Source organism: Pleurodeles waltl, chromosome 3_1 (assembly GCF_031143425.1).
Source record: "Pleurodeles waltl isolate 20211129_DDA chromosome 3_1, aPleWal1.hap1.20221129, whole genome shotgun sequence".
NCBI classification, from domain to species: domain Eukaryota; kingdom Metazoa; phylum Chordata; class Amphibia; order Caudata; family Salamandridae; genus Pleurodeles; species Pleurodeles waltl.
Genome location: NC_090440.1, coordinates 958578784 through 958599170, shown reverse-complemented (window position 1 = coordinate 958599170; position 20387 = coordinate 958578784). Strand labels below are relative to the sequence as shown.

The following is a 20387-nucleotide window of genomic DNA, read 5'->3' as shown; positions in this document are numbered from 1 at the left end:
GACTAGAGGCCATAATCTTATATCGAATAGGCAATAATCGATTCTGCTGGTGTGGTTCGTTTTGTTGTATGTGTGACTACCGTTGGTGTCTGAATTAGTTCTGCCATTTAGCGCCCTGAGTCCAAACTCCATGGTCAATGATTTAACCTGAATGGCAACCGACGTCCACCTTTTGATGGGTGGAATTGACAGGGCGGGGATAGACCAGGCTTGATCTTCCTCGCGGGTGGACCTGAGATCGTCCCAGTCAAGGGGTTCGAATGTGACGTTGAAGTCCCCAGCCACAATGGTTTTATGATGGCGGGGATAATTTTGTAAGAGGGCTACGAGGGCGCAGAGGGTTTTGGAGACTTGACCCCCCCCCCTGACCCCTCGAGCGTAGATATTAAAGATGTTCACCACAGAGTCAGGCCCAAAGGATAGACGAAGGCCTAACAGGTCGGGAGAGGCGGTAGGTAGCTGTGATATATGGCAGCTAAGCGATGTTTTGATCCAGATGGTCAGACCCCCTGAGGGCCTGCCTCTCGTGCTGGCCACAGCGGGGATGTGGAAATTTGAGTAGCCTGTTCGGAAGAGTGGGTCGAGTGACCATGTTTCCTGTAGGAGACATATGTCATGTTCGTCAATAAATGAGGAGAAGGATGGAAGGGGAAGAATAGATTTCAGACCTGCCACGTTCCATGAGACAAGTCGTACCCCAGATTGTGACTGAGTTGTCCTGCCTAAATGCCCGGGGTTTGTGAAGTTGGCTGTCGGGGGTTGGTTTGGCAGATGTGGCTGAGGGAGCAGAGATGGGTTGATACCAATGTTTGCCCGTGAGGCTTGTGGTGGTTGGTGATGTTCCTCTGTTGGAACAGGCCTGGTCCTGATCAAGGAGATGCTTGCGGACCTAGACAGCAGCTCTAGGTTTGGTGGGCAATGTGCCGGCAAGATGGGTGGAGCATCGTTGTCATGATTGCTCGGTGAGCCGGAAATGGTCGCGGTGTCATGGGTAGGGGGGTGAATACATGGACAGACAGTGGTGGGGTAAAAGGAGGATCTGGGGGTGATAGATGTTGGAAGGTTGCAAGGTTTGCCTGCATAGATTTTAGGTGGGGCTGTGAGTCAATCATGTTTACCAAGAGGGGATAGGTTTTCTGCCGGGTGGTAACTCGGGCATTCCTCGTGGAGCGTAGGTGACCTGGGCTGTTTAAACTGGATGCGTGAGTGTGCAGGTGGGCTTGTTCTTGCGTCTAGGGCCACCAGATTGTTCGCCATGGTCCTGTTCTTGAGTGTCAGTTTTAGGATATCAAAGTGAGTTCCCGGGTCTGGCCGTCGTACTACGGTAATTAGGTCCTCACGTATTATGGATCGGCAGCCTCTAACATGGCGAATCCAGTGGATTGCCTTGTTTTTGATAGAGTCTACCCCTTCCTTGCGCGCCAATGTGGTTAACTTGGGAACGTTAACCATTAGAACTATATTACCTAAATGGGACTGGTCAGTGGCTGGTTGTGTAGAGTATTTTGAGGCGGTGTTGCTCATGGGTTTGAGGGTATTATGATAGATGTCTAGTGAATTTCCTATGCCTAAATTGTGGAAGAGGGGAGTCTGGTGGGAGTTCATGGTCTTTTCTTTGGTAGGGTGAGGGCCAGCGTGGCTAGAAGCAGAGGAGTTGGGCGAGTTTGTTGTGATGCCTGATAGGATTGGATTTTGGGCAAGGTTACTGGTGGTCGTGTTATTTGCGTGGGTTAGCTGTTTTACTATTGCAAGTAATGAGTTAACCATATGCTTGAGTTCTGTGACTTCCTTCCTTAGAGCTTGTATGTATTCGATATGCTGTGGGGTTACATGAGGAGAGTGCGTGTTGGTTGCTGCTGGCCCATCTGCCAGGGTGTCTGGGTTGATGTCGTCGCGTGATTCAGGGAGGTTGGTTAGGGGATTGAAGCGGTTACTGAGCTGGATGGAATCGTTGGTGGCAAGTGGTAGGTCTTCTGCTAGGGAGGGGGCCGCATGGGTGATAACGTTCCTATTTTCACCCACCCCTGTAGTGTCAGTAACTTGTTGCCCACGTTTCACGAAAATCTCAGCGATTTTCATGGAACCTTCCTTCCTGCTAGTTGAAGTGGGCCCCTCCCCAGTTGCAATAGAAATGTTACCCTGGGGGCTAGTTAGTATTCCGTTGCATTCGCCCAGGAGAGAGTCGATTCTATCCATAACGCAGTTGCTAGCTGCATGCTTATGCCTTTTTCGCTTGGCTTTTAGTACTGCCCCGGCCCCTGCCTCTATTGCTTTCCTTTTGCCCATCTGGTGTTAGTGTAGGTGCAAGGTTAAATGATAAGTTGTCAGATTAAATGGAGCAGCTGACTGGGGAGACAGAGTAGGAAATAACAAAAGGGACTGAGTACAATATGGCCTTCTTGGGAGATAGATGTTAGGGGAGTGGCCCAGCCCAGCCTCTGTCAGCCTCTGTCAGCCGCTGACGGGCGCAGGACGGGCCCGCCCTTGGCCCGGGCTTCGCCCGGGCTCCGCCCGTGCGCGTCCCGCGCTGCGGGAGCGCGAACGAGTTTTAAAGGGCACCTGCCCCGCCTCCAAGAACACACAGCGCTTCCCGCGACGGCGGGAGCGTGAACGAGTTTTAAAGGGCTCCTGCCCCGCCTCCAAGAACACACAGCGCTTCCCGCGACGGCGGGAGCGCGAACGAGTTTTAAAGGGCTCCTGCCCCGCCTCCAAGAACACATAGGACACCACCTATTAAATGTTTGACTTTCACCAGCCTGATACCAGTTCAATTAATTATTTCATTGCTGGTGGGGGAGACACTCTTTTGCCTAGCTTTGTAAGGGTTTAGTAGGATGTCTCTCACTCCAAACAGTGTTTGTTAATACTGGCATTAGCGATGTTCCCCTATGTATACCCTTTTGAGAAGATAGTCTAATTGCATCCTCTGGATGCAGCTGTGCCAGAAGAAACTCAAGTAATATGAAATGCTAACTTAAAATAATAAGTCTATGTCCTCACTTACTGTGGGGGTCATTTTGACCCTGGCGGCGTAAATGTGGCGGTCCCAACGCCAACAGGCTGGAGGTGAAGATCGCCACATTATGAGTGTGGCGGGTTGGCCTCTGCCAGGCCACCAAATCTCCACTCATACCGCCATGGCGGTCTGAACCACCGGGCTGAAGATGATCATCTCCAACCCGGCGGTCCACAGAAGATCGCCAGCGGTATTAGGAGCCGGCCTTCTGACATGGTTTCCACGGCTGTGGCACCGCCACCAAAACCATTTCGGAAGGTCTACCGGTGACGGGGAACTCCTTCCCTGTCACCAGTAGACGACTCCCCCTGCCCCTCTGCAAGCACTAGAAGAACCTCCCCCCCCCCCCACCTCCTGCAACAACACCCCCCTCCCTCAAACCCCTCCAGACACCCTCTCCCCTCAAGACACAGCGCCTGTGGCTTTGGAAAGTCATAATGAGGGCCATTGTCTTAAAACCTTGCAAACACATGTAGGTCTAGTTGTCAGAGCATCCACCTCATTAATCAGTGACATATTCAAGAGTGATCAGACAGTGTCCTATATACTTACTGTTCTTTACTAAACACATTGTATAATCTGTTCATGAAGTTCTAATTCTGATTCCTTGCAAACATTCTACAGAAATCCCATATAGTGTAACTCGAGTTTAACTTTCGAGGAGGACGTATCCAGTACTATAACAATGCATCATTGGTGTTTAGTTGCAAATAATCAGACAATCTCACGTAAATCACTACGCAACCAATATTGCTACCTGTACACTGGGCAACTACATTAACCAGTTCCAGGCAGGACATTGTGATATTAAGCATCTACTCTAGTTCTGCTTAACTGTATCCAGGCTTCTCTGGCTGATGAGGTGTAGAAGGAAAAGTATACAAGACCACCTAGTTTCCTACCAAGATTCATGTAGTCATTTTAGATGAGGGGTGTGTCCTATAAAAGATTTGTGTTTTAGGTACTGGGAAAATTGTTGCAGTTTGATTAATGTATTTGACGCTAGCATTCACAAATATTAATTTCAAATACATGGAAATATACTACCCATAATATCTGAATGGTCATCACTGAGAAAACTGAAGTGACATACTCAGCCTCATACCAGCTCAAAAAAGACCGCAGCTCAAAGACATCAAGTTCTTGGATGCACCTCCACTCACATTCCTCCTCCAAACCTACATCCCACCCAAGCTTCTGACCCCAATACAGGAACTACACTACTAAAAGAAAATTGTTTTACTAATAACTAATGAATCAAATGGGGCCCATCCCAACTACTAGAACTTGCTACTTAACAGATAGAAGAGTCCCTTTGCAGCCCACTTTTGAGGATGTCAATGATGAATATAGGAAACTAACAGTACATACCCTGGCCATTTCCAACATGCCAGTCGACAAAAACTCCATCTTCCTCTAGCACTTCCACTAACAAAGACTGACTATAAAATCTGACTGTCCATCTTGCAGAAAACATGCAACATATGGTACCACTTCACTGGACTCCTTAAACTAAAATTAAACCTAATCTGCTAAACTTAACTCTGCACGCTAAGAACAGTCATCCCTGGCTACCAAAGTAGGTTGTAGATTGTCAGTAGTGGGTCCCTGAGGGTAGAGCAAATTACCTTTTTTTCCTTGTCAAGTCATCACCTCCCATAGGCAAGGATGATCTGAAAATGTTAATATCCTAATTTAACTCCTTTCATAGAGGATATAGCAAAGATTAACCAGGATTATTTTTTGCATTTCAGCTGGGCCATCCCACCACCTTTAAAGAGGACACAATTTCCTCTGAAGAAGTGGCAGCTTCCAATACAGATCAGTCCTAACCACAGTCAGATACTTTGGTAGAAATGTCAATGGGATTATTGTAGAAACTAAGAGAAATTAGAGTTGAAAAAAGTGGTTATGATAGTCATTTGTAGTACAAAGTCCCTAACTAAACTTATAATTTAGTTCACGTTTCTCTATACTTACCAGAGTTGTTCCTCCTGCTACAGTTTTAATAGAAGTAGATTTTTGTTCAATAAAGTAGATATGTGTTTCCACACATCTGAGACTGTGGCAGTGCTAAAGTAAGACAGCAAATATTTGTGTGCGCTCATAAAATAGGTGATCCCAATGGTTGTGGTCCTTCTGGAGACATATTTGTGGACAGCTTATCAAGATGCATAATGTATTGGTGTATTTCTAGAACTAGGCGGTTAACAGCTTGGTGTGATGTTAGAGGAGGGATGTTTATAAAGGGCACACATTGAGCTGCTGAAAACCAGGTCACACTCACAATTTTTCGGAGCTGGTGGTTAAAAAAGTAATGTAAACAATGACAGAGAATCTGCATCAGGTAAGAAGTTAAACAATATGAATTCCCCCTCTATTTAGGGCATCCTATATACTGTACACAAAGATAAAGAAAGTTCTGTAGAGGTAGAAAGACAACCGAAAATTACATTATTTATCAGATATTATTTTCCTGAGACAAATCTTTTAACTTAGTTATGTTGGCTCATTCTGCAAAAGAAAATTAAAATAAATCTATGCATGTAGAACGGTAACTCACCAGTTCTCGTATTTTTGCGGCTGGCATATCTCGGATAGGTTCTTTCATATAACACAATGTCTGGATGGAGGCCCCAAAACAACTAGGTAAATAGCTTCCTGACACAGACAGGAAAAAGTCCTTCCCTCCATCAAGATGCAAAACTAAAATATCTTCAATAGCATCTTGTCCTGAATTGAGCAGAGTAGCCGTGGACTTGTTAACAAACAACTCCAGTTCAATTACAGTTTCAGAACCTGGAAGAGCAATCAACAATGTTACTATTAACAAACAGTACTGCTGTTGGAAAGATGTATAAGAAAAAGTATACAAGGGGCGAAGGAAGTGAGAAGGTGAGAGAGACACAGAAAAAAGGTGGTGTGGGATCAGCATTCAAATGGATTATATAAACACACTGCATTCTGGCCTACAAGTTTAGCAACTGCAATGCCTCCAAAGAGTGCAAAACAAGCATCTAGTTTGTGGGCTAAAATATGAGCCAGTATCCTCTTCATCAAAATTCTTCGTTTTCTCCATGTCAGACCTAAAATTGATTTCAGAATTATGTGTCTCACTTGGATGTACAAGTCTACATAAGGTTACTCATTCATACATCACAGTCACATCGAACTCTTCTGATACAGGTCTTACCTATGTAATTGACGTCCAGGCTATTAAAACTTCTATGTTGGCTTAAACGTTTGATTGCTCTCTTTCTAGCACTCTCATCTGGTTTATTCATGTCTACTAGTGATTTAGGGCCAGATGTAGCAACGACTTTGCGACTCGCAAACGGCGAAAATCGCCGTTTGCGAGTCGCAAATGCGTCGTCGCTATGTAGAAATGCATTTTGCGAGTCGGAACCGACTCGCAAAATGCATTTCAGAGTCGCAAATAGGAAGGGGTGTTCCCTTCCTATTTGCGAGTCACAGTGGTATGCAATTCCATTTGCAACAGCGGAAGTGGACCTGCAAATGGACTCGAAGTTACCATCCACTTAAAGTGGATGGTAACCCACTCGCAAACGGGAAGGGGTCCCCATGGGACCCCTTCCCCTTTGTGACTGGACCCAAAAATAATTTTTCAGAGCAGGCAGTGGTCCAATGGACCACTACCTGCCCTGAAAAATACCGAAACAAAAGGTTTTAAGGAAAACGGGTTGCACTTTGAAAAAAAAACTGCTTTATTTAAAAGCAGTCACGGACATGGAGGTCTGCTGTTCCCAGCAGGCCTCCATCCCCGTGAGTGCCCTGAGTCGCTATGGGGTCACAAATTGCGACCCACCTCATTAATATTAATGAGGTGGGTCTTTGCGACCCCATAGCGACTCGCAGAAGGTGTCTGAGACACCTTTCTGCATCCCAAATTGCGACTTGCAATTTGCGAGTTTCCTACATCTGGCCCATAGTTCATAGAGTTGTGCATTACACATCTTTTCACAAGTTCCTATAAGCACACCTCCAGGACTTGTGAGTAGCTTCACATTTAAGACCATTATTTTGTTATCACTTGCCTTCCAAGTCACTTACATTTTCTTTAAGCACAAAGTCTACAATCACGTTAGTAGGAAGCCTGCTGGATGTAGTGGGGGTGAAAGGGTGGGCGGAGGGAGAGCAGATGGGCAATTGCCTTACTTCCCACTAATCCTCTGCCTACTGGTCTGAGGATGGTGAGACCCTTTGGTGTGGGCTCATGGGCTTGTGCTCCAACGAGTTGCCACCTTCAAAATCCTCAGGCCACCTTCCACCTGAAGCCATCAGAGGAGTCAGAGGGCAATCGGCCCTAGTGCTAGAGATAAATAAAAGCACTGTGCCTCTCCCTCCTCTGTGTGAGCACCACAGGGGAAAGGTTGGCGCCCCTGAGGATGGAGGCTTGAGGAGCGAGAAGCAGCAGAGACAGGGGGCTATCGGCCCTAGTGATGGAGGTGTTAGGTGGAGGCTTGCAGTGAGTGGGGCACAGACAGGTGACCAAGTGCACTGTGCCTCTCATCCCTCAGTGTGAGCGCCACAGGGGAGAGGATGGGGCCCCTCAACATGGAGGCTTGAAGAGCGAGGAGAAAGGAACAGCCGCACTACTGGAGGTAGAAGAGCTTTGGTTGGAGCCTTTGGAGAGCCACGAGGACACCGATAACAACATTGGGATGGGGCTGCAGCCCGTGACCCTGCTGCTGGCTTTCACTCTGGCACTTAAGTGCCCTTAAACAACACTAGGTGGGACCCTTGGGGCGCTGCTGCATCAGGGCTCAATGATAATATAGACCGGGAGGTCTTGCCCTCCCACCCCTGTTGCAGCAAACATTCATAAAGCTTTCACAGCAGCAAAACAAAAACTGAAGGCCATGGGTCTGAAATACCTGCTACAGGTTTCTCTGTCAAGCTCAAAGTACTGCACGAAAGAAGAGCTAATTTTTTTCAACCACAGAGGAGGTCTGGGAGCAGCTGGAACTTGATGGCAGAACTTGGGAGGTGTCCACCAAGGGACGAGCACGGAATTACCAAGGAAGTGGGAGACATGCTGGACCATCTAACAGATGGCAGAGCAGTAGGATCGAACCTGCAAACATCAGGGACCGTTTGATGATTCAACATAGGACAATAAATATTCAGTCACAAATGTCAGACGTGTTAGAAGGTGTAGGAAAGTACCCTTTTTTGGCATGGTTACCCCCACTTTTTGCCTGCTGTCACTATGCTTTGACTGTTTTCACTGGAATCCTGCTAACCAGGACCCCAGTGATTGTGCTCTCTCCCTCTAAATTTGGTTGCTTTGGACTTTGCACACCCCGCAATTGGCATACTGGTGCCCCCATATAAGTCCCAAGTATATGGTACTTAGGTATCCAGGGCATTGGGGCACCAAGGGTTCTCCATGCACTGCAACATGTATTGTGCCACCCATAAGAGAGCAGAGGTGCCCCTACAAACTCCAGACCCATTGCACTCAACTTCGTAAGTGCTGGGAAGCCATTTTACCAGTGTGCTGGACACAGGTCATGTAGGAAGCTGGCTCTGTATATACTATATCAACGTGAGATATAGTGTGCACAAAGTCCAGGGGTTACCCAGAGGCTTAACAGAGGCTAAAGTAGATAATACTAATGCTCTCTTTTGTGGTAGAGTGGTCAAGCAGTTAGGCTTATCAGAGGGTAGTGCAAAGCATTTGTTGTACACACACAGAAAATAGATGAAGCACACACTCAATGACCTAACTCCAGACCAATGGTTTTTATATAGCAAAAATATATTTTCTTAATTTATTTTTAGAACCACAAGATTCAAGTTGCAGGTAAGTACGTTAAAAGTTTCGTACTTCACACAGGTATCAACAGTACTTTGTTTGAATTAGGTAAGTAATACAATTTTTGAATTATTGGCAATAATCTGTTTTAAAAGGGGACTCAATACTCTTGCTCCTTCAAGAGCCTCAAGGCCCTCCTTCTCGATCTCAGTCTGGACTCCAAGCACGGCATTGACAGAGTAAACCAATGTCAAGGATGCCGGCTTCAAAGTAGAAGGTAGCGCTGGCGGAGGTGGAGAGGGAGGCGAATCCACACCCTATCGGGATCCATCTGGCGCCGGTATCGACTCCGTTGGCACCATCATTTGGGGTACAGGTGGCGACGCCATTGGCGTCGAACCAGTATCTTCATATGGAAGAAAGGGTACAAACGGGGCCTGCTTGTACGTCGCCGGCAACCCCAGCGTGAATGCCAACGGACCTGTGGGACCAGCAGGTGCACCAGAGGGAGCCACAGCTATGTTCAATATGTTCAATGTGCTAAACATAGCATTGAGGAATGCAGATGGATCAGTTCCCGGAGCCGGGAAGGCAGGAAACCCTTGCTCCACTTGAGGTGGCTGGCATGGATCGGATTCTTGTACACCCAACTCCTGATCATGAGTGGATGAAGGAGAAAAATTAGCCATTGGGCTTGCTGAGGACTCGGAGATCTCAATTAAAGTCGGCGCCGGAGAAGCCTGTGGACTCTGAGGCTGAGGAGACACTGTAGGGCTGACCTCCCATGCCGTGTAGCACCGTCTCAGAGGAGACCGGGACCGATCTCGGGACGAACGACGTGGTGATTCATGTCATTGGCATCGCTTCTTATGAGATCTCGAGGATCTATGCGATGAAGTGTCCCTTGCCTTTGATCTTCGGCGACCTCTCTGCTTTTTCTTAACTTTTGCCAAGAAAAGCTTTGCCTCTTTCTTTCAAAGCCTTTGGGTTCATCCGCTGGGAGGACACGCACCCCTCCACTTTGTGATCCGAGCTCAGGCACCAAAGGCAATTTTCATGCGGATCCGTCACCGACATGTGACCCCCGCACTCACTACAAGGCTTCCATCCCAATTTTTGAGGTGGAGACATTGTAGCGCTCTAAAACAATTCCCTCAAAACAGTAACTACAGAGAAGTAGGAAAAAACCATTCGCGTCGAAGGCGCAGAAAAAAGGGAACTGATGGCAGCACACCGGCGAGGACTTCTTATGGCTCCGATGACGTCAGACGGAGTCGCGTGGAGAGCCGTGCAATTGTGACGTCCTCGTCGACGTGAGGAGCTAGGAAGAACATTTCCGTAGAATGCTGGTGCATTGGGAGAATTCATATGGTGAGGAATCCACAGGTAGTTTTATCCATCAGAACAATGGTTTTTATATAGCAAAAATATAACATCTTCATTTATTTTTAGAACCACAAGATTAAAGTTGCAGGTAAGTACCTTTAACGTTTTGTATTTCACACAGGTATCAACAGTAGTTTCTTTGAAATAGGTAAGTAATACAGTTTTTGAATCATTGGCAATAATCTGTTTTAAAAGTGGACACGGTACAATTTTCAGAATAGTTCCTGGGTAGAATAAATGTTAGGTCGGTTTACTGGTAAGTAAAACACTTAGTTTCAGTATCTGAAACCACCGGTTGGGGTTCAAGTTAACCCCAAACACCCACCACCAGCAACAAGGGGCCGGCCGGGTGCGGAGGTCTAAGTTGAGCAAATTTAAGGTGGGCTCCTATGGAAACAGGGGGTACTTGGAATCAGGCCTGCCTTTAGGTAAGTAACTGCGGCTCGGAGGGCAGACCAGGGAGGATCAGAAGAGCGCTGGAGGGGCCACAAGCAGGCACCAAACACACACCTCAGCAGCACAGGGACGGCAAGGTGCAGGGTGCAAACAGGATGTCATGTTTCAATGCTGGTCTATGAGGAGATCCTGGGGGTCATTCAGATGCTGCAGGTGAGGTCCAGGTGGGTGTCTCGGGAACACCACCGTTCCGGCAGGGAGGAGGGCCGCCTGCTGAACGATGAGGCACTGGGAGTTGGTTTCTCCAAGGCCTGAGGGTACAGTGTGTTCTTAGGCGTTGGAGATCTTCGTCTGGAGCTTCGCGGTCAAGGGGGTTCCTCGGCATTCCCTCTGCAGGCATAGTCGTGGAGGGGTGGAGAGGTCAACCCAGGGTAGGCACTTGCTCACAATCGCCTGGAGACCCTCTCTTGCTGGGTGGACCACCAGGACACGGACTGTGAACGTTGGGTGCACAGGGGTCAAGACTCCTGCATCTGGAGTGAGGTGAGTGTCCTTAGTTATTAGTTTCTTTAGACACAGCCGCTGTCCTCAGGAGTTCTTGGTCCTCTTTGGGTGCAGGGCAGTGCTTTGGAGTTGGCACGAGTCGCTGGTCCCGCTGGATGCATCGCTGGTCTTTTTGCAGGTTCTTTGAAGCAGGAGACACGCCGGTAGGGCTGGGGCCAAAGCAGTTGTCGTCTTCCTTCTTCTCAGCTGGGGGTTTCAGCTTAGCAGTCCTTCTTCTTCTTGTAGGTCACCAGAAATCTGGTGAACTGGGTTCAGGGAGGCCCTTAAATCCTAAATTTAGGGGGTGTTTTAGGGGTCAGAAGGCAGTAGCCAATGGCTACTGTCCCTGAGGGTGGCTACACCTTCCTTGTGCCCACTCCCTTTGGGGGGGGGGGGCACATTCCCATCCCTTTTGGTCCCTGTCCTCCAAACCAAGATGGAGGATTCTGCAGGGAGGGGGTCACCTCAGCTCTGGACACCTTAGGTGTGGTCCTGACTCGGGTGGGCACTCCTCCCTGTTTCCCCTATTTTTCCTGCCAGACTTGCCGCCAAAAGTGGGGCTTTGGCCAGGGGCAGGCATCTCAACTAACTGGAGTACTGTGGGGCACTATAACCCGAGGATGTAGTCTTTGAGGCTCACCCCAGGTGTTACAGTTCCTGTAGAGAGGAGGTGTGAAGCACCTCCACGCAGGACAGGCTTTGTTTCTGGCCACAGAGTGCACAAAGGCACTCACCCCATATGGTCAGAAACTTGTCTAAAAGTGGCAGGCTGGCACAGACCGGTCAGTCCTACACTAGCAGTCTGGCTAACATACAGGGGGCGTCTCTAAGATGCCCTCTGTGTGCATTTTTCAATAAATCCCACGCTGGCATCAGTGTGGGTTTATTGTGCTGAGAAGTTTGATACCAAACTTCCCAGTATTCAGTGAAAACATGGAGTTGCGGAGTTCGTAATGACAAACTCCCAGACCATATACTCAATATGGCTACACTGCACTTACAAGGTCTAAGAATGGGCTTAGACACTGTAGGGGCATATTGCTCATGCAGCTATGCCCTCACCTGTGGTATAGTGCACCGTGCCTTAGGGCTGTAAGGCCTGCTAGAGGGGTGACTTGCCTATGCCACAGGCAGTGGTTGGTGGGCATGGCACCCTGAGAGGGGTGCCATGTCGACTTTGTCTTTTTCTCCCCACCAGCACACACAAGCTGCAAGGCAGTGTGCATGTGCTGAGTGAGGGGTCCGGTCTCCTAGGGTGGCATAATACATGCTGCAGCCCTGAGAGACCTTCCATGGTCAAAGGGCCCTTGGAACCATGGGTACCTTTCACAAGGGGCTTAACTGTGTGCCAGGGCTGTGCCAATTGTGGAAACAAAGGTACAGTTTCAGGGGAAGAACACTGGTGCTGGGGCCTGGTTAGCAGGGTCCCAGCACACTTTTCAAAGTTGCCATCAACACTAGGCAAAAAGTGGGGGGTAACCATGCCAATAGTGGCATTTTCCTACAGGTCACTCACTACCTGTGTCCAGCTACATAATGGTAGCTCCAAACCTGGGTACGTTTGGTATGAAAAATGTTGAATTATACCCCAATACTGTTGTCAGTATTGGTTGTATGATTCCATGCACTCTGGGGGCTCCTTAGAGGACCCCCAGCATTGCTCCTACCAGTCCAGGGATTTCCAGGCATCCTGCGCTGCTGCCACCCCTCACACAGGTTTCTGCCCTCCTGCTGCTTGACCAGTTCAGGCAGAGGAAGGCAGAACAAAGGATTTCCTGTGGGCGAAGGAGGTAACATCCTCTCCCTTGGAAATAGGTGTTACAGGGTTTGGGAGGGGTAGCCTCCCCAAGCCACCCGTATGCTTTGAAGGGCACATTTGGTGCCCTCCCTGCATAAACCGGTCTGCACCACTCTGGGGATCCCTGGTCCTTGCTCTGGCGCAAAACTAGACAAAGGAAAAGGGTGTGACCACTCCCCTGTCCTTCACCAACCTAGAGGTGGTGCCCAGAGCTCCTCCAGGTGGCCACTTGATTCTGCCATCTTGAATCCAAGGCGGACAGAGGCCCCTGGGAGCATCTGAGTGGCCAGGTCAGGTAGGTGACATCACAACCTCCTCCTAATAAGTGGTCACCCTGGTAGGTGACCAATTCCCCTTCCTGGGCTATTTAGAGTCTCCCTCTTTGGTGGGTCATCAGACTCGATGTGCAAGATTCCAGCAGGACTCCTCTGTATTGTTTAATTCATCTTCTGGCCGCTGGGACTGCAACTAGATCCTCCAGGAACCGACAATGTGAAACCTCAGCAACGACTCAGGTCTGCAATATTGTTTCTCCGGCTCTTTCCAGCAACTGCAACATTTGCCCGGCTGTGTATCCTTTCAGGGCAGCGAGTCTTCAGCCTGCACAAGAAGTAGTAAGGGATCTACCTTGGAGTGAAGGTGTCACTGCCCTGCATCTGCAGGCACCAACTGTAACGACAACCGGCTTGCGGATCTGCTCTCCCCGGAACTGCATGGATCCTGCATTACAGGTGGTGGTCTGGAGCAGTCCCCTTCGTCCTCTCTACCAGCTGTCCAACTTGGGAGGCGGTAAGCCCTTGCATCGCCTTGCAGGACAGTACCCTATGCACCGCAACTCTTGCAGCTACCAACGCTTGTTTGCTCCTCCTTCAAGGGATTTTCAGGCTCTGTGTGGCCCCAGTTCCCTGCATTTCCTGCAAAGCACAGCCTCCTGCCTGCTGCTCCAGTGATGTGGACTCCTCTTCAGGTGTGCTGAGTGGGCTTCACTGCGACTCATGTGCCTGCTGCCAGTGGGTTGCCTGTGGGGGCTGCCTCCTCTTCTTGTGACTCTCCCAACTGCTGAGGGTCACTCCGGACTCCCTCTTTTTGGGGTCGAATCCCTGGACCTTGCTGGTCCTCTTGAGCTTTGCAAAACTTATTTTCCATCTCTTGCATTTGCCAAGGCTTGTTGGTGGTTTTCCCGCAACACTGCCCGACTGCATCTTGACCACCGTCGTAGGACACCACTTGCATCACTCCTGGGACTCTTCTTCATCTCTGGTGCTGCACTTACGGCCTTCTTCGTCCACTGTCGACCTGGTCCTGCATCCACAGAAGGGTGGGCAATGGCTCCTGCCACAACTAGACACTCCAACACAAACTAGACTCGGCCACCTTCCTTTGCAGGTCCTCTTCTACCAGGATCCACATTCCAGTCTTGTTTGGGTCTTGCATAATACTTTTCCAAAGTCCTACTGTTGGTTTTAGGGAAAACCAGTTACTTACCTCTGCTCTCCTGGTCACTGGGGGTCACTCTGGTACTCACCTCTTGGGGTTCCTAGTTCCTCCAGCTCTCTTCTACTGATTTCACTTCCTTGGGTGGGGGGCTATCTTTCACATTCTACTTTTTTAATATATGGTTTAGCCCTCTCCTAGGGCCTTCACTGTTTACTTTTACCAATGCTTGTTGCTTTCTATGCACTTTACTGATTGCTAATGTGTATATAATAGTGTGTTTACTTACCTTCAGTTGGGGCACTGCCTATTTGGTATTCTAGTATTTGTGTTACCATAATAAAGTAACTTTATTTTTGTAACACTGTGTGGTTCTTTCGTGTGTGCTTGTGCTACATGACTATAATGGAATTGCATAAGCTTTGCATGTCTCCTAGCTAAGTCTTAGCTGCTCATCCACAGCAACCTCTAGAGAGCTTTGGCTTCCTAGACACTGCCTACACCTCACTAATAGTTCACTAACAAGGGATACCTGGTATAAGGTGATAACATCATGGGTGCTCACCACACACCAGGCCAGCTTCCTACAGAAGGCACTTCGCTTGTCATGCCTAGTCGTCAGCTGAATGGAACTCTGGACGCTGTCTGATGTCAGGACTACCTGAGACATATTGGGAGACTGACCAAATGGCTTCTGGTGTGGCTTGAAGGCTGCAGACTGTTATAATGGAGAATATCCACTTTATGATAAGTAGCATCATAGCTGTATGAACGAGAAGTGTTTCGATGAATCTGTGGGAAGGGGGTGCGGAGATCAACATTTGTTCTATGCTAATGTTCTTCCTGTAGAATTACCTATTTCAAAATATCATTATTAACTTGAATAAATGAGCAACGAAAGTCCAGGGGACCTGCGTCTGTAGCATCAGGTCTCTTCTAACTTACCCTCTCTTTTTTTGTCCCTTGCCTTCTACATTTTTACTACAGTAAAATATCCTTCTGAAACACAACTTTTCTGTTGCCAAGCCATCTCTGCCACTGCTGAGATAGTGGTCTGTTTTGGTAAACTTCCTTCCTCATTCTGGATTCTCCTCTCACTGAGGAATGCCTTAAATAGACATTTCTTACCTGGCTATATAAACTGCAAGAGAAAAAAATTGCAAGAGTGAGTCCAGTGCTATTTCGGTCCATTGTCAGGGACATTCTTCTACATTCTTTAGATTTCCTTCAAACACAAAGTCTACCACAACTAACCCCCCTTTCAATAACAGTGTACTGAATATCTTACCCTTCCCTAAGATCTTCTGCGCAATTTAACACGTGTAAAGCAGTGTGGTTCCTATAAAAATCCTGCTAGGCGACTGACCACCTGGGAAATCCTGTGAAGTACCATCTATCGCCAAAGCTTCAAGCCCTCCAGTGAAAGGGCATGACCCCATTCTGTCCTCTTTGCTGCTGAACCACCTGGTGGTTGTAATGTGCCCCTAATGAAAGGCAGAAAAGCCTTTAGGGCCAGCTAGACAACTTGCTAATCTACAAGATTTAGGTGGTGGCATTGCTCTATTTCCAATCTCTGATCTGCACCATGTCCAGGTGACCCCTTTCACCCCTAATCCAAGAGACGACGCAATTGGGACTACAGAAAGCTCTGTAGGGGGCATGGCAAGGAAAACCACTGAAGGACCTACATACACCAACAGGTGGGAGGCCCCAGCAAGATACAGGAAGCCAACACCAAGAAGCCTTGAAACCATTAGAATGGAACAGTAGATCTTGCCGAAAACATCAGGATCACATTCTGAGCACCTAGGACTCACTGCAGAGCTAGGAAAGCCTTCAGGGCAACTGTGGGCAGAATGCCCCCTATAAAGAGCATCCTATGCACCTGCCAAAGACGGGATTTGGGCTTATCAATGGAAAACACCACGGTGGACAGCAATGACACCATGTGTGTAGATGGCCCAAACCAGCTGAAGCGAACCTACCTTCAGCAGTCTGTAGTCTAGTTAGCTACAAAGCTGTGCCACAACCACCGGTATGATCTTTGTTATGACCTCAAGAAACAATCTAGGTCTGAAAGGTAGCACAGTATATTGGAAGTGGCCTGGCTCCACCGCAAAGCAGAGGTATTTCCTGTGGATGTGCATGACCGGTACACAAAAGTACACACCCTGCAGGTGAGGGACACCATCCAGTCCTCAGGAGCATAAGGCCTGCAGAATCTCAGCAATCATCAACATTCTGAAATTATCCTACTTGAAGTTGAGGCTCAGAACTGGACTTAGTCCACTATTACTCATTGGGAACAGAAATTAACAGGAGTAACAACCCAGCCTTCTCTCTGCCTCTGGTACCAGTTTCTAATGTAATGAAGTGCCAATAAGGCAGGCAGAGTTTGATTCTGTCACCCTACAGACTAGAGGGTGAACTAAAGAGGTCTGGCAATGGTGCCAGGTGAATAGTGGTATCACTATTATTACTGACTCGTTCCTTGGAAACTCCCCTATCTATCATCATGACAAATCTGCTTGAGTTGCTGTATATACTTCTGAAAGTGAAGCTGAGTGCTAAGAAGATATTGTGGTTACTAATAATTGTTCTCTGCAATTAAGTACAAAATCCAGAATTGCTAAAGAATTCATCCATAGTACTTGCTGAGGATAGATTATCATGTCTATGCTTTACTACAGTAAAAGATCCTTCTGAAACACATTTTTCTTCTGCCACACCATCTCTGCCACTGCTGAGATGATTGTCCGTTTCGGTATACTTCCTTCCCTACTCTTTGGATTCTCCTTTCACTGAGGAAGACTTTAAATAGACTTTTCTTAACTGGCTATATAAACGGCAAGAGACAAAAATGCAAGAGTGACTCCAGTGCTATTTCAGTCCATCGTCAGGGACATTCATCTCTCTCATCTGCCCACAAGAATTCCACTGTTAGTTGCTGCATCATAAGCATCCGGGGAAATTATATTTTCTCACATGCTCTCAGAAGCCAAATATTGTATTTGTTTTAAAGTAAGACATGGCCATGCAGCTTTCTTTTATCCTTTAAAGAGTCTGTTCCAATTTGGCATCAACCAATACTCTAGCAATGCCCTCATTGCAAATACCCTGTAACACATCAAAACAGCTGGAGATCAGACATGGCAAACCCTGCCCTTATTTGTCCAACTCACTTTTATCCAACTGTTCCTATAGGAATGTCCTGTGCAAGGGGGATGGGCCTATTATCCTGCTGTGTGCCCAACTGCATGTTTATTTGGAATCCTCAATTTTACATTGGCCCTGGCATCATGCTAATCTAGCACGTGTGAAGAGGCCTAGACCTGTGCCTGAGAGGTGAAGTCCCCGACTATGTGGGAGAACCCAATAAGGCACAGGCACTCATAAGAAATATTTTCAACCACAAGGTTATTGAAGGGGCTGAGAGAAGAAGAGGGTGCTTTTCTAGTCACGTTCCCAATTAAGGTTCTGTGAGAAAGAAGCCTCTTTCTAGCCTTGTTACCCCCACTTTTGGCCTGTTTGTGAGTATATGACAGGGTGTTTTCACTGTCTCACTGGGATCCTGCTAGCCAGGGCCCAGTGCTCATAGTGAAAACCCTATGTTGTCAGTATGTTTGTTATGTGTCACTGGGACCCTGCTAGCCAGGACCACAGTGCCCATAAGTTTGTGGCCTATATGTATATGTTCCCTGTGTGATGCCTAACTGTCTCACTGAGGCTCTGCTAACCAGAACCTCAGTGGTTATGCTCTCTCTGCTTTCCAAATTGTCACTAACAGGCTAGTGACCATTTTCACCAATTCACATTGGCATACTGGAACACCCTTATAATTCCCTAGTATATGGTACTGAGGTACCCAGGGTATTGGGGTTCCAGGAGATCCCTATGGGCTGCAGCATTTCTTTTGCCACCCATAGGGAGCTCTGACAATTCTTACACAGGCCTGCCACTGCAGCCTGAGTGAAATAACGTCCACGTTATTTCACAGCCATTTACCACTGCACTTAAGTAACTTATAAGTTACCTATATGTCTAACCTTCACCTGGTGAAGGTTGGGTGTTAAGTTACTTAGTCTGTGGGCACCCTGGCACTAGCCAAGGTGCCCCCACATTGTTCAGGGCAAATTCCCCGGACTTTGTGAGTGCGGGGACACCATTACACGTGTGCACTATACATAGGTCACTATCTATGTATAGCGTCACAATGGTAACTCCGAACATGGCCATGTAACATGCCTAAGATCATGGAATTGTCACCCCAATGCCATTCTGCAGTAAAACCTTTCCCGGGGTTTCACTGCAGCTGCTGCTGCTGCCAACCCCTCAGACAGGTTTCTGCCCTCCTGGGGTCCAGACAGGCTTGGCCCAGGAAGGCAGAACAAAGGACTTCCTCAGAGAGAGGGTGTTACACCCTCTCCCTTTGGAAAAAGGTGCCAGGGCTGGGAGGAGTAGCCTCCCCCAGCCCCTGGAAATGCTTTGATGGGTACAGATGGTGCCCATCTCTGCATAAGCCAGTCTACACCAGTTCAGGGATCCTCCAGCCCTGCTCTGGCGCGAAACTGGACAAAGGAAAGGGGAGTGACCAATCCCTGACCTGCACCTCCCAGGGGAGGTGCCCAGAGCTCCTCCAGTGTGCTCCAGACCTCTGCCATCTTGGAAACAGAGGTGTTGCTGGCACACTGGACTGCTCTGAGTGGCCAGTGCCATCAGGTGACGTCAGAGACTCCTTCTGATAGGCTCTTACCTGTGTTGCTAGCCTATCCTCCTTCCTAGGTAGCCAAACCTCCTTTTCTGGCTATTTAGGGTCTCTGCTTTGGGGAATTCTTCAGATACCGAATGCAAGAGCTCACCAGAGTTCCTCTGCATCTCTCTCTTCACCTTCTGCCAAAGGATCGACCGCTGACTGCTCAGGACGCCTGCAAAACTGCAACAAAGTAGCAAAGACGGCTACTGCAACCTTGTATCGCTGATCCTGCCGCTTTCTCACCTGTTTCCTGGTGGTGCATGTTCTGGGGGTAGCCTGCCTCCTTTCTGCACCAGGAGCTCTGAAGAAATCTCCCGTGGGACGACGGAATCTTCCCCCTGCAACCGCAGGCAACAAAAGACTGCATCACCGGTCCTCTGGGTACCCTCTCAGCACGACGAGCGTGGTCCCTGGAACTCAGCAACTTTGTCCAAGTGACTCCCACAGTCAGGTGACTCTTCAGTCCAAGTTTGGTGGAGGTAAGTCCTTGCCTCCCCACGCTAGACTGCATTGCTGGGAACCGCATGTTTTGCAGCTACTCCGGCTCCTGTGCACTCTTCCAGGATTTCCTTCGTGCACAGCCAAGCCTGGGTCCCCGACACTCTAACCTGCAGTGCACAACCTTCTGAGTTGTCCTCCGGCGTCGTGGGACTCCCTTTTGTGACTTCGCGTGGACTCCGGTTCACTCCTCTTCTATGTGCCTGTTCTGGTACTTCTGCGGGTGCTGCCTGCTTCTGTGAGAGCTCCCTGACTGGGTGCCCCCTCTGTCTCCTCATCCAAGTGGCGACACCCTGGTCCCTCCTGGGCCACAGCAGCATCCAAAAACCCTAACCACGACCCTTGCAGCTAGCAAGGCTTGTTTGCAGTCTTTCTGCGTGGGAACACCTCTGCAAGCTTCTTCACGACGTGGGGCATCCATCCTCCAAAGGGGAAGTTCCTAGCCCTCTTCGTTCTTGCAGAATCCACAGCTTCTACCATCCGGTGGCAGCTTCTTTGCACCCTCAGCTGGCATTCCTGGGCATCTGCCCACTCTCAACATTGTCGCGACTCTTGGACTTGGTGCCCTTGTTCCACAGGTACTCAGGTCCGGAAATCCACTTTGGTTGCTATGCTGGTGTTGGTCTTTCTTGCAGAAACCCCCTATCACGACTTCTGTGCTCTCTGGGGGTTATAGGTGCACTTTACACCTACTTTTCAGGGTCTTGGGGTGGACTATTTTTCTAACCCTCACTGTTTTCTTACAGTCCCAGCGACCCTCTACAACCTCACATAGGTTTGGGGT

The 20387-nt window shown here is 48.5% G+C and overlaps 1 protein-coding gene across 3 annotated transcripts in view; it reads right to left on the bottom strand.

The window, feature by feature from the left end:
• The window catches only part of INPP5B (inositol polyphosphate-5-phosphatase B), a 738051-nt gene that overhangs the window by 179742 nt on the left and 537922 nt on the right, over nt 1–20387 (bottom strand). For all 3 annotated transcript variants that reach the window (XM_069223977.1, XM_069223978.1, XM_069223979.1), the window contains one exon: nt 5580–5815. In XM_069223977.1, coding sequence (XP_069080078.1) covers nt 5580–5815 — 236 coding nt within the window. The remainder of the gene's footprint in view (nt 1–5579; nt 5816–20387) is intronic.